Genomic DNA, 13,497 nt, shown 5'->3' on the forward strand with positions numbered 1-13,497 from the left:
CCTTACCAGCCCTATCTTAGCTTCTACCAGCATTCCCAGGGCCTTCCAGATAAAGATCCTGCTTCCACAAGTTGGCAACTAGCCAAAGGCAGCAACTGCTCGGTGGCACTGTTGGGTATGAACAATGGTCATCAATGGTACTGTAGGAGATCAGAAGCAAAGAGCAGCCATGACAGGGTCAGGATAGAGATGAGTGAGATGGCCTCATCAGGCAGCATCCAGCAAATGGGTGGCAGGGAGTTAGAGGGATTGGTTTAGAGGGCATGTAGGATCATCCAATGGGGTAGACAAGGTACTGCATAGAATTGGCCTTTTCAGTGAGTAGGGACACTTGTCTAATTGAAATAGACAACTAATTGGAGGGAGACTGGAAGGGTACAAGTTTTCCACCCCTTCCCTGACTTCCCACCCAAGAAATTGATTCATCCAGCTCCATCCTGATCTTTGGACAAGGCATTAAATTCTGCCCCGCGTTTCCGTTTCAGTTTAATGTTTTATTTCATTGACAGTACCTCTGATTTTGCAGCACTCCCTTAACACTGCACTGACATGTTGAATTCAATGAAATGAAATTTGAAGCTACCACTTTCTGAACCAAATGTGACAGTGCTGCTCTGTGCCCTGCCAACAAGTGGTATGAGTCCTAGAGATGCACAGCATGAAAACACACCTTTCATATCCTTAATAAATCTAGTCCCAGTTGTCAGCATTTGAACCATATCCCTCTATTCATATACCCATCCAGATTCCTCTTAAAAATGTTGTAATTGTACCAGCCTCCACTCATTGCATACATGCGCCACCCTCTATGTGAAAAAGTTATCCCTTGGGTCCCTTTTAAATCTTTCCCCATGCACCTTAAACCTCTAGTTTTGGAATCCTCTAACCTGGGAAAAAAACTTTGACTATTCACCCTATCCATGCCTCATGATTTTATAAGGTCGCCCCTTAGCAGCATATTCAGCCAAACCCTCCAACCCCAACAACATCTTTGTAAATCTTTTCTGAACCCTTTCAGGTTTCTCAACATGTTTCCTATAGCAGGGAGATCAGAATTGAACACCGTATTCCAAAAGTAGCCTAACCAATGTCTTGCAACATGACCTCCCAACTCCTGTACTCAATGCACTGACCAATAACGGCAAGTATACTAACCACCTTCTTCACTACCCTGTCTACCTTGCGACTCCACTTCCAAGGAACGATGAAGTTGCCCACTAAGGTCTCTTTATTCACAACAGTCCCCAGGACCTTACCATTAACTATACAAGCCCTGGCTTACCAAAATGAAGTATCTCAAATTTATCTCTGTTAAGCTCCATCTGTGACTTCTTGGCCCATTGGCCCATCTGATCAAGGTCCCTTTGTTACTCTGAGGTAACATGCTTCCTATATTCACATCTAAATCATTTATATTAATGACAAAATGTGTGGATCCACCTAATGGATTCTTGTGGCATACTGCTGGCCACAGGCCTTCAGTCCGGAAAAGCAACCGCCATCTGTCTCCTACTTTTGAGCCAATTTTGTATCTAAATGGCCCTGTATTTCATGTTGCAAGACTGGGCTGAATCTTAGTTATTAGATTAGGTTACTTTCAGTGTGGAAACAGGCTCTTCGGCCCAACAAGTCCACACTGACCCTCCGAAAAGCCATACCCATTCCCCTACATTTACCTCTTCTACTAACACTACGGGCAATTTAGCATGGCCAATTCGCCTAACCTACACATTTTTGGACTGTGGGAGGAAACCGGAGGAAACCCACGCAGACACAGGGAGAATGTGCAAACTACACACAGAGAGTTGCCTGAGGCGGGAATTGAACCCGGGTCTCTGGTGCTGTGAGTCAGCAGTGCTAACCACTCTGTCTGTGTGTGTGTGTGTGTGTGTGTGTGTGTGTGTGTGTGTGTGTGTGTGTGTTAGTTAAAGCTTTTGAAGCATTTGTTTGTCCTGAGGCCTCGTGGGATTTCTCACCGCATATAGAATCATGGAGTCATAGAGATGTAGAACACAAACCGACCCTTCAGTCCACCTTGTCCATGTTGACCAGATATCCTAGCCTAATCTAGTCCCTTTTGCCAGCAATTGGCTCATATCCCTCTAAGCCCTTCCTATTCATGTATCCAACAAGATGCCTTTTAAATGCTGTAATTGTACCAGGCTTCATCAGTTCTTACTAAACTCACCTAACAACTACCTCACCCATCTCTACGGCATCCCTCTCATTCCATCCCCATTCTAGCACCTGCTGTTCCCAGAACAATTCTCCACACAGCGGATATCTGCTGATAAACCTGGTCCCTGTGCCATACCTAACAGGCAGCTCTGCACCCAGAAGCACTGGCATTCTGAAGCTGCCTTGCTTGATAGTCTGAAAATGTCAAAGAAGGAGGATACAGCACCATGATTCTCCAACAGGGACTTGGAGGGACCCATGTGAGGAGGTAGTGCAGACAAGGATTCCTCTTGCTGCAGGACCAGCAGAGGACACTACAGCACAGAACTCTAGCAGCCTGGTCCAAGGTCATCATCCTGGCAAGTATGGTTTTCATGATCTGGAGGACTGATCAGCAGAGTTGCAAGACGGTCAGTGACCTTTTCCACTACTCTCAGTTAAGTGCCATAACCTTCTCTTTGGTACCTCCCACCAAGAGTCACAGTCTGCCACACTTACTATTGCTGTTTTGCACAATTGCAAAAATTGACAACTTGCTTTCCTCGTTTTCTTACCGCGCCCCCTCTCTTTCCCATACCACTAGCTCTGCAAAGCCTCTGTATTGATGATTCCCTCACACAGGACTCCTTGTCAACTTATACCAACCTGTACCAACACTAACAGTTGTGCACTCAACTTTTACCTCATTCTATCCTACCCTTCCCCTCATTTCAAGTGAAGATAGCCCACTAAAGGGCAGAAAGAACTCAATAGAGTGGAGCGGTGTCCAGCATCAGCCTCCAAACCCCAAAGAGAACAGAATGGTATTTCTTGTAAAAGATGACTAGAATTGTTCCTGACTAGAGATGCTGAGACATCCAAGCCCCACCAACTAAGTATCAGTCTTAATTGTACTGTAACTGTCAGTGTCATTCGTTGCATTGGGAGAATGTGAGGACTGCTGATGCTGGAAAGCCAGAGTCGAAAAGTGTGGTGCTGGAAAATCACAGCAGGCCAGGCAGCATCAAGGAGTGGGAGAGTCGATGTTTCAGGCATGAGTCCTCCGTCAGGAATGTGGCAGGGTAAGGGGGCTGAGAGATAAGTAGAGGGGTGAGGTGGGGCTGGGAGGGGAGAGGGTGGGAAGTATACACCAAACTGCCCCACTGCTCTGTGGCTGACTACTTCAACTCCTCCAAGGACATGAAAGTCCTGGGCCGCCTCCACTGCCAAATCAAAGCCACCCGAGAACTGGAGGAAGAACACCTCATTGTCCATCTTGGGTTTCTTCAACCACATGACATTGAATTTGACTTCACTAGTTTCCAAATTTCCTCTTCCCCCACCTCATCCCAGATCCAACCCTCCAACTCAGCACTACCCTCTTGACCTGTCCTACTGTCCATCTTCCTTCCTATCTATCCAATCCATCCTCCCCACCAACCTATCACAATTACCCACCACCTGCATCTACCTCTTACCCTCCCAGCTACCTCCCCCCCCCCCCCCCCCCCACCAGCCCCACTCCCACTCCTCTTATCTCTTAGCCCCCTTCTCCATCCACGTGCCTGATGAAGGACTTATGCCCAAAACTTCGACTCTTCTGCTCCTTAGATGCTGCCTGACATGCTGTGCTTTTCCAGTGCTACATTTATCGACTCAGAGGAAACACTGGCAAGGTTATCTTCTGCATCCCCCCAGTACCTCAGATACTGACACACCAGTGGGAAGGTTAGTCTGAAAATGTTTGCGAACATAATCTATTGAGCATCTGAAGTGACAGCTCTGCAACTGGCCAAGGGAAAACAAATGCCCAGGCTGCTGGTACTCAGGATTGCCATAGATCAAAAACCTGCTCAGCTCCAGTTTGATGTTGGCAATCAGTGACCTTATGCACATGGACTGTGAGGAACAAGAACAGCAGATAGGTAAGTGGAATGCAGCTACACTTTGAGGACCTGGCGACCTCGAGCATGCAATTATATGGTTGCTTCCATGGAAAGGTTAACGACTGCCATTGAGAGCCATGTGGTGCTGTAACGTCAGGGTCTGCTGGAGAGCTGCACACACATGCATTTCATTGCCCCTGCCACTGTTCTCAAGACTGAAGTCATGGCAACAGGGTGATGGGGAATCTGGCACGTACCTAGTGCCTTTTCTTCATAAAGAGACATGACAGTGCCAGAAGACACCCAGCTGAAAGGGAATCACTTATAGTCCCCTCTTTGCAAACACTCCAGACGTGACTAGGCCCTGCACTTCCTCCCTGCCTACCTCATCCAAAACTTGAAAGTTCAAACTGAGGATGGTCCTGTTGCCATAGGCAGGTGCATTAGAGATACAGGGTGTTGCTCACAATATCGAGATGGCCGTCAGCAGACTTTCATCTGATTCTGCCAAAAACCTCAACATAGCCCAAATTGTTTAGGCCCTGGTAAGCTTCCACCAATTAGTAATTTCTTGCCAATGTTCAGATTGTAATGCCTTTTCAATGTGTGTTTTTCGAGGCCAGAATCTTCCAGGCCTGGAGGTGAAAAGTGATCTCAGTGAGGTGGGCTGATGGAATGGCCACTTATGCAACTATTTCACTTCCATGTAGCAGGAATTTGCAGTTTGGAAGAGGTGGTGGGAGGGCCATCAATCTGCAGTAATTATGCATGATTGAAGGACTGGGCATAGGGCAGGGGTAACATCTGAGTCACCACACTGCTCTTGCTTCTAATCCCCATAATCTCCTCCTCCTCCTGGGCCGGGGGGTGCTGAGAGATAAATGGGAGAGGGGGTGTTGGGCTTGGGGGAAAGTAGCTGAGAATGCGGTGGATGAAGGTGAAGGAGAAGGTTTAGGTCAGAGAGGAGGGTGGAGCAGATAGATGGGAAAGGTGATGGAAAGGTCAGGAGGGCGATGCCAAGTTGGAGGTTTGGGACTGGAATAAAGTGGGGGGGAGAGGAAATTAGGAAACTGCTGAAATCCACATTGACCCTGTGTGATTAGATTACATTACATTACATTACATTACAGTGTGGAAACAGGCCCTTCAGCCCAACAAGTCCACACCGACACGCCGAAGCGTAACCCATCCATACCCCTACATTCACCCCTTATCTAATGCTACAGGCAATTTAGCATGGCCAATTCACCTGACCTGCACATCTTTGGACTGTGGGAGGAAACCAGAGCACCCGGAGGAAACCCACGCAGACACGGGGAGAACGTGCAAACTCCACACAGTCAGTCGCCTGAGGCGGGTCTCTGGTGCTGTGAGGCAGCAGTGCTACTGTGTGGTTGCTCACTAGCAGCCGATGAACTGCTTGGAACAGCTACTGGGTTTTCCCACTTTGACAGGATACTTTAATGCCTCCTTTTAATCTTTCCCATTTCTGGACTTAATAGGAAAGTACTGCTGACTGTTTGTTTATTGTCATCTGAGTTGCAAACACATTTAATCAACTTGCAAACAGCAGCCCACCCCACCCCCCCGCAAATTTCTCAACCAGAAACAAACAGAGGCTGCTGTCCAAGCTCAGCAGATCTGGCAGCATCTATGAAATGAGATCAATGTTAACATTTCGAATGTGGTCTCCTTTCCTCATAACAAAATTCCTCAATCAATTTGTCTGATTTATCCTGGTGAAATTAAGAATCAACTTGATATTTACAGAAGTATTTTCACTGGCCAGTCGTTTCACTAGAGGAGGTACTAGGATCATAATTTACAAACCAAAATCTTAATAATAAGCATTTTGAACACCCTGGAGATTTCAAGGAGCTGTGACTGTGCACGTATGCTCACGGTGTGCACAATGCTGTGCTTTAAACACTAAATGTGACTATTTAGTAACCAAAGATATGCATATCCACACTTTTGTAAAGTTAAATAACAATTATATAAATGTTTGTATGTTATATCTTTAACGTAATTTCCTGAGCATAATAACCAGGACAACACATTTTGGATTGCAGCATTAATCTGTTCCATTTTCCTGGTGATTACCCTTTAGGCAACATATTAGATTTTTAGATTACTTAGTGTGGAAACAGGCCCTTTGGCCCAACAAGTCCACACCAACGCGCAACCCACCCATACCCCTACATCTACCCCTTACCTAACACTACGGGCAATTTAGCATGGCCAATCCACCTGACCTGCACATCTTTGGACTGTGGGAGGAAACCGGAGCACCCGGAGGAAACCCACGCAGACACTGGGAGAATGTGCAAACTCCACACAGTCAGTCGCCTGAGGCGGGAATTGAACCCAGGTCTCTGGCGCTGTGAGGCAGCAGTGCTAACCACTGTGCCACCGTGCCGCCCAATGTTACCTGTTCTGTCCATTATCTTTCACTATTGGTCTCTTGTGACTGTATATAAAAGCAGTAAACTAAAATCATAACAACCGTGGCATTCTCTGACATCTTCTTCATAGCTGGCTGTCCCCAAGTGATGTCTTTAATTGATTTGATTTCTCTTTTCCATTCATTTTAATTGAAAAACAAAGATCATAGATCAAGACCTTTAGTGCAGACTATGACCAAAATTACATACAGTATTCCAAAAGTGGCCTCACAGTGTCCTGTGCTGATGCAACATGACATCCCAACTCCAATACTCAATGTTACGACCAATGAAGGCAAGCATGGCAAAAGCCTTCCTATTCACCATGTCTACCAGCAACTCCACTTTCAAGGAACTATGTCCTGCACCACTAGGTCACTTTGTTTAACAATACAGTTGATCAGCCTGAACCAGATCTGTTTCTCTTTCCTGTGGAAGAATGGTTTAAATTAATTTTAAATTATCACTGTTTAAATTCAGCCATTTGAACTGTCCTTGGTAAAGAAGACATACAACAAAAAAGTTCTGTAAATAATCATGTATAAGTCAAGCCCTGAGTTTTGGCCAAAATAAATCTTGAATTTTCCACATATCTCATGTGCAAATCGACCCTATTATATCGCATTATAAATCTCTTACAAAGAAAACTGCATTTCCCCATTAACTTATTTTTGCTGAAATTTCATAGATTTTTCAGAAAATATTTGCTTAATGAAGAAAATAAGTCAATATTCCCATTAACCCTCTTAAACAAAATGGCGTTCATTCATTCATACCGGTAACTCTACTCATCGCTCTTTGTTTACTGCCAGTATATCACATCTCTATTTATTCATTCATTCATAACTCTACTTACCGCACTTGGTTTACTACAGCACATTTTCATTCATTCTTTCAGTCGGACCGGTAACTCTACTCATCGCTCTTTGTTCACTGAATCGCATCTCTATTCATTCATTCCTATCTCTACCGCATTTGGTTTACTACAGCATGTTTTAATTAATTCATTCATTCATTCATTCAGACCGGCACTAAATCTATCAGTACCTATTGCACTTTATTCGCTATACATCCAAAAGTTAATATCATTAAAAAGTTAATAATTTTAATTGTGCCATTATCTCTGAATGAAAGTGAGGTATATTAGCTACATAGCCCTTCTTGAAGAAGGGCTCATGCCCGAAACATCGATTCTCCTGCTCCTTGGATGCTGCCTGACCTGCTGCACTTTTCCAGCAACGTATTTTCAGCTATATTAGCTACATACTGGTTTTTCTTTAATTCTTTGACATTTCATTATACTGCTTTGTTAAGTTCCAAAACGATATGAGAAATAACACTAAATTCACTCATATAGAGGGATTTTACGGGATACATTGTTCCTCTTTTAGAGTTCAGTTTTGTATTAATCAGAATGGTTACACCAATACTAAGTTAATTCACAATTACTGCACTCTTTCGAATAATAGTGTGGGTGTACAGTTTAAGTTTCATTTCTTTAATTCGAGCACTGTTTGTTAAGTGAGCTGCTGTGTGACAGGGCCTTCCCCCACTCCCCCTGTGGGCCCCCCTTCCCATTTGGCGCTAGACTACGAACCTCCAGTGCCTCCTAGGTGCACGACAGGGAGGCAGTGCCGGTCACCTGTCTCCGATGACATCACTGCCTGCCAATCAGAACGCTTGCCTGCTTCATGGGCAAGCCACAAGCCAAGCAGAGCTGCGACCTGTTGGCAAGGAACCCCGCCCACCTTACCGTCACAGAGAGTTTGAAACTCCTTGTATTGTATGTATGTAGCAAATTGAAGAAAGTTTGTGTTCCTGACTCAGGCCCGGCAGGAAGGTGGACAGTAGAAGATTAGGATTCAGTAACTATTTAGGATTCTTCTTTACTCTGGATTAGTTGTGCAATCAAATCGACTTCTGCTAACACGGCATTTCATACTATAGCATGAATTTCAGCACCTTGAAAACAATACCTCGTGTATAAATCAACCCCCAATTTAAATCTTAAAAAAAAGTCTTCAAAATTGGACCTATACGCAAGTATATATGGTAATTGGTAGCCATGGAGGTGTGTTCTGCTATGCTGCCATGGTCAGTTAGCTTAAGCCACTTGAACAGTAAGACCACAAGAATTAAGTCAGTCAATTAAAGAAATGGCTCATTTAATGATAATGATCGCATTGTTCTCTGTGATTTCTGAGAATGCCTGATTCCCATTACAAATTGATATTGTGAACATGCATTTGATAAACGATTTTAGTTTTAGTCTTATGCTAATGAGTTTATACAAAAAGTTCAATGTACCCTTAAATAGGTAAAACAGTCGCAGGCTGCATTTTTCCAAGAACAGAATTAGAAAGCCCTGGGCAAGAAATGAATAAACAGAAAGTCCTACTGGGGTGATGCAGGTGCTTAGTGGTTAGCACTCCTGCCTCACAGCGCTAGAGACCTGGTTTTGATTCCAGTCTTGGGTGACTGTCTGTATGAAGTTTTCACATTCTTCCCGTGTCTGCGTGGGTTTCCTCCAGGTGCTCTGGTTTCCCCCCAGAGTCCAAATATGTGCAGGTTAGGTGAATTGGCTATGCTAAATTGCCCATAGTGTTCCAGGATTTGTATGATAGGTACATTTATCAGGGGTAAATGTAGTGGGAACGGGTCTGGATGGGTTACTCTTCGGAAGGTCAGTGTGGACTTGTTGGGCCGAAGGGCCTGTTTCCACACTGTAGGGATTCTAGTATGGTTTTCAGTTTCTTATGTCCAGAAATTAGGTTAAATTTGCCGTGAAGGTTAACAGGCAGGTGGATGCAATAGTCCTGCTTAAAAAAAAGATTAGATTTGCAAAAATCAAAATCTGTGACATGGTACTGTGCACTCAACCATTTTATTGGTTAAAGGAGCAGTTTGGGGTGAGGAAATTAATTTGCACTTTCATAATCAGAGGATTATCAATAATTATTGTTTGTTCCTGCAATGGAGATTGGTGGATGGTAGAATTGCACAGGGTCCTTTCTATGTTTGAATTGTTAATCTTTACTATCATGCATAAACTTTCCAGGTAAAAGTATTGCTGGTCATGTCAGCATTGTGACTGATGACTCAGAATTATAAGACCTACAATCAGATTTTGATTTAATAGCAGAATGATGAATGGTAACTTGAGTCCAGATTTTAGGATGCAAAACAAGGCAGTATGCAAGTGTAACTGTTAAGGTGACCAGGCCCCCAGAGACCCCTTGCAAGGCACAAAAGATACACAGGCAGGTTTGGGAAGAGGAGGAAGTATTTGACGGTGGGCCAAACAGTGGTCTATGGCTTCAATGTGCTGACAGAAGCAGTATTCCTGACCCCTTTGGACTGCACCTCCAAACGTTCTATGAATCAATGGTTTAGCAACAGAATGTCTGAGTAAGCTGTATTGGTTAATGTCAAAAAACATGTAGTGAGAACAAAGAACTCAACAACCTAGCATGGCCTGGGTCTTTGCAGCATTGTCCAAAATAACAACCCATTTGACCGCTTATAGTGAGACATGTTGGCCCAGGGAAAGGTCCAAAGGAGAGAAACTAAAAAGTTTAAATGTCTTCATTGTGAAGAAGAGCTAGAGCTGACTAATTTGTTCAGGGAGATTTACTTGGAATATTTAAAATAATGAAGGGAAGAGACTAGGTAGAATGATATATATTGTTTATTGCCACTGCAATTTCATTTTGTGCTGTTGAATATTTACACACTTCACTAATATGGATCTGTTGTCTTGTGCTATTTCAGGCCTGCTTTTACTTTAACAGATTGCATTCATGAGTTTTGTTTTCTAGAACTGGAAGAAATTTGGCAAAATGATTTTGGTAAGTTCATCAATATTCTAGAGATAAATTGTTACTCACTTAAATGTTGTATTGGGAGAGTTTGCTGCCTGAATCCCTTTTAAGGTGTGAATGTTATAGCTGATTGAGTCTAAAAGTTGTATACAAACACACAAACAAGGAACAGAATTAGGGCACTAGGCCCTTTGGGCCTGCTCTGCCATTTAATAAGATCATGGCTGATCTGATTTTAACATCACCTCCAGATTCCTGCTTATGTTCATCCCTTTTGTAATCAAGAGTTTAACTGTCTTAAAAATATTTTAAAATTCTGAATTAAGTGCCTTTTGAGAAATGAAATTCCAAAGACACTCAACCATCTGAGAGAAGAAATGTTTCCTCATTTCTGCCTTAAATGGATAATTCCTTTTTTAGATTCTCCCATGTTCTTTTGACACCCACTCAGTCAGGACCCCTAAGGATCTGTCGCCTCTTACTCTTCTGAATTCCTAAGGATACAGGACTAGCCTGTCTAGTCTTTCCACATAAGACAATCCGCTCGTTATAGGTATTAAACCTTCTCTAAACTATAGCAGTGTTTAGCACTGCTGCCTCACAATACCAGGGACCTGGGTTCATTTCCAATCCTAAGTGTCGAGTTTGTGCCTTCTCCCTGTGTCTATGCAGGTTTGCTCCGGTTTCCTCCCACAGCCGGAAGATGTGCAGGTTAGCTATGCTAAGAATTGCCCTGTATAGTGTAGGCTATCCATGGTAAATGTGGCGGTCTATGGTTTCAATGAGAAGACAACTACTACTGACCCTGCAAGGTGAGGGTGTGATGCTTTTCTTTAAGTGATCTATTCCCAATGAATCTACTCTCTGGTATGAAAACTGTGTCAATGTTCAGGCTAATAAGCCCATGGTGGTTATAACTTGTGTATATTTCTAACTTTCTCTTAAGGCAGCTGCTAGTCCCATACTGAAAGCCCTGACATTCCAAATTGCCGACTGGGGAGATGGTAACTTCTTTATTTTTGTTTTTGTTTGTTTGCTTAACTAGAGCAATGAATTCCATCTACTTGCTGAGCTCCAGAGTTCCATTAAAGCAAATGGGGAAAGTGGCAGGTCAGCACCAGTTAGTCAGAGTTGCCCAGTTTGAGGTGGACAGTGACTGACCAGTGACATATGATGGTGTTCCACTACTCGAATCAGCCTGTACCTGTTCTCCACTCCTATCGATTTGGTGAAGACTTCCCTGTGAGGCTATGTACTAACAGGGAGAGACTTACATAGTTGGTAATGATCTTTGCATTGCAGTTCCCAACAGTGTGAACTGAAAAGGAGAAGGAAGCTAACACATTGAAAGCACATCTGCTCTTCACTCATATGCTTGAGGCCTCATATGGACATTTCATGCAAATCTTACATATTTTCTACATTTTAAGTACTATATAAAAGCAAACTGTTGAGTATTCTACTAGTGTTCCAATTATTAACATGTTCATGACAGACCTTTTAAACAATGAATTAATTCACACTTCAGTTGGCCTACAGGGTAAGTGAAGGGTACAGGTAAATTTGGTGAATACAGAACACATGGTTTAAGCAAGTTGTGAATGATAATTATTTGTGTATGGAGTTCCCTTGCAGACCTTTTTCTCGCAGGCTTCTAAAATATTATTCATGCAAATAATCTGTAAGATACCATAAGTCATAAATTTAATTAATAAATCATAATTTATCATTGCAAATTGTGAACCTAGTTCGTTCAACAATCACTTGTTTGTAGTGTTCATTAATTAATCAGATGTACTGAAATGTTCTTTTACCAAATCTTAATATCTAATTCCAGCTATTCATAATTACTTCCATACTTTGCACCAATAGTAAGTATTACCATTTATATTCTGATTTTTACAATATTCTTAATCATTTTGAATAATTTTCAAATGGCACTTAACTGGACTATTTGTTTCTGATTTCAGGTTATGCTTTTGAACGTCAAGGTAGCTATACCATTCCCAAGTAATTGTTTTTTTGGATCAATTCTCGTTTATATAAAATGTGACTGTATATCCATGATGGAATTTTAAAAACCTTATCTAGTATAATTAATTTTAAGATATACAATACTGCAGAATAATTTACTTGTTGGTTTCCGTGCAGATGGCTCAGGTCACAATATGATGTGCAGGGCAGTTGTAAGTGAATGTATTTGTTAACATATTCATCAGTGACCTGGCAGCAGTGAAGCCTATTTTCCAGTATTGACCTCTGGGCCAGATATGCATGTGTCCCCTATGACAGAGCAGCAAGATGGCATTCCACAATTTCACTCAGTCCAAAGAGCAGCTGTATTACTTGCGCCATTACTGGCCTTGATGCCCAGCCCTCACTATCAGATAACCTGGTCTGCATGATTTTGAATTGGGTCAGGTCAAGAGTGGAAATATGGAATGTGCTGGCGCTTCAGGGTGACCTACTCCACCTCCCTGAGCGATCCAAACAAAAATCCATTCTTTGGCCCTTGATAAAGGGATGCAAGTGGAAAACAACAATGATACTTTGCATGGTAAGAGTTTTACTTCTGAGGTTGTGGATCAAACCACAGTCGCACACAGAAAACTGTCTCAGACGTCACCATTTAAAGTGAAAATTGACAGTTTTATTCTTTAAGTTCAATAGAGAACTTTAAAACAACTATTTACAACTCCTTTCTCTTAAACCTATCTTTTGCCTCCAACTCTACAATACTGATCCAATTAAAAAAACTGACGAAGATTTACAAAAAATAATTATGTTTCAAAACCATCCAGCTTTGTCGATTCTCCTTTGTAGATTTTCCTCTGTATTTTCCTGAGACATCTTTTCTTCAGTTTTCTGCTGCACAACTTTTCTTATAGACAGGTACCTTTCAGAGAACTATTCGGCTAGCAGTCTATGCTTGTGGCGCTCTTTGCAGTTCTCCCCTAACTGTTCAACATGTCCGGTTTTATACCCCAAAACATTGCATCATTTCATTAGTTTGATGTCATCTCAAACAGTAAAATGCAAATTTGGTTAGATTTTGGTATCGGGGCAAAATTTAAATTGATTGGACAAATTCAAATTTGTTTTTGTTGTGTGCAATGCAACTTCAGCTATTCGTTTCAGCTAAATGTTACATGTTTAAATTGTTCAGCACACTCTGTGCGTTCAGTCAGT

General features: G+C 42.5%; 1 protein-coding gene across 1 annotated transcript in view; it reads left to right on the forward strand.

Moving 5' to 3' along the window:
• Nucleotides 1-13,497, forward strand: part of LOC140487258 (uncharacterized) — a 190,306-nt gene that overhangs the window by 20,823 nt on the left and 155,986 nt on the right. The window contains exons 3-5 of the mRNA XM_072586884.1: nt 10,306-10,335; nt 12,146-12,179; nt 12,279-12,299. Coding sequence (XP_072442985.1) covers nt 10,306-10,335; nt 12,146-12,179; nt 12,279-12,299 — 85 coding nt within the window. The remainder of the gene's footprint in view (nt 1-10,305; nt 10,336-12,145; nt 12,180-12,278; nt 12,300-13,497) is intronic.

The sequence above is a fragment of the Chiloscyllium punctatum genome, chromosome 16 (genome assembly GCF_047496795.1).
Source record: "Chiloscyllium punctatum isolate Juve2018m chromosome 16, sChiPun1.3, whole genome shotgun sequence".
In the NCBI taxonomy this organism is placed as follows: Eukaryota; Metazoa; Chordata; class Chondrichthyes; order Orectolobiformes; family Hemiscylliidae; genus Chiloscyllium; species Chiloscyllium punctatum.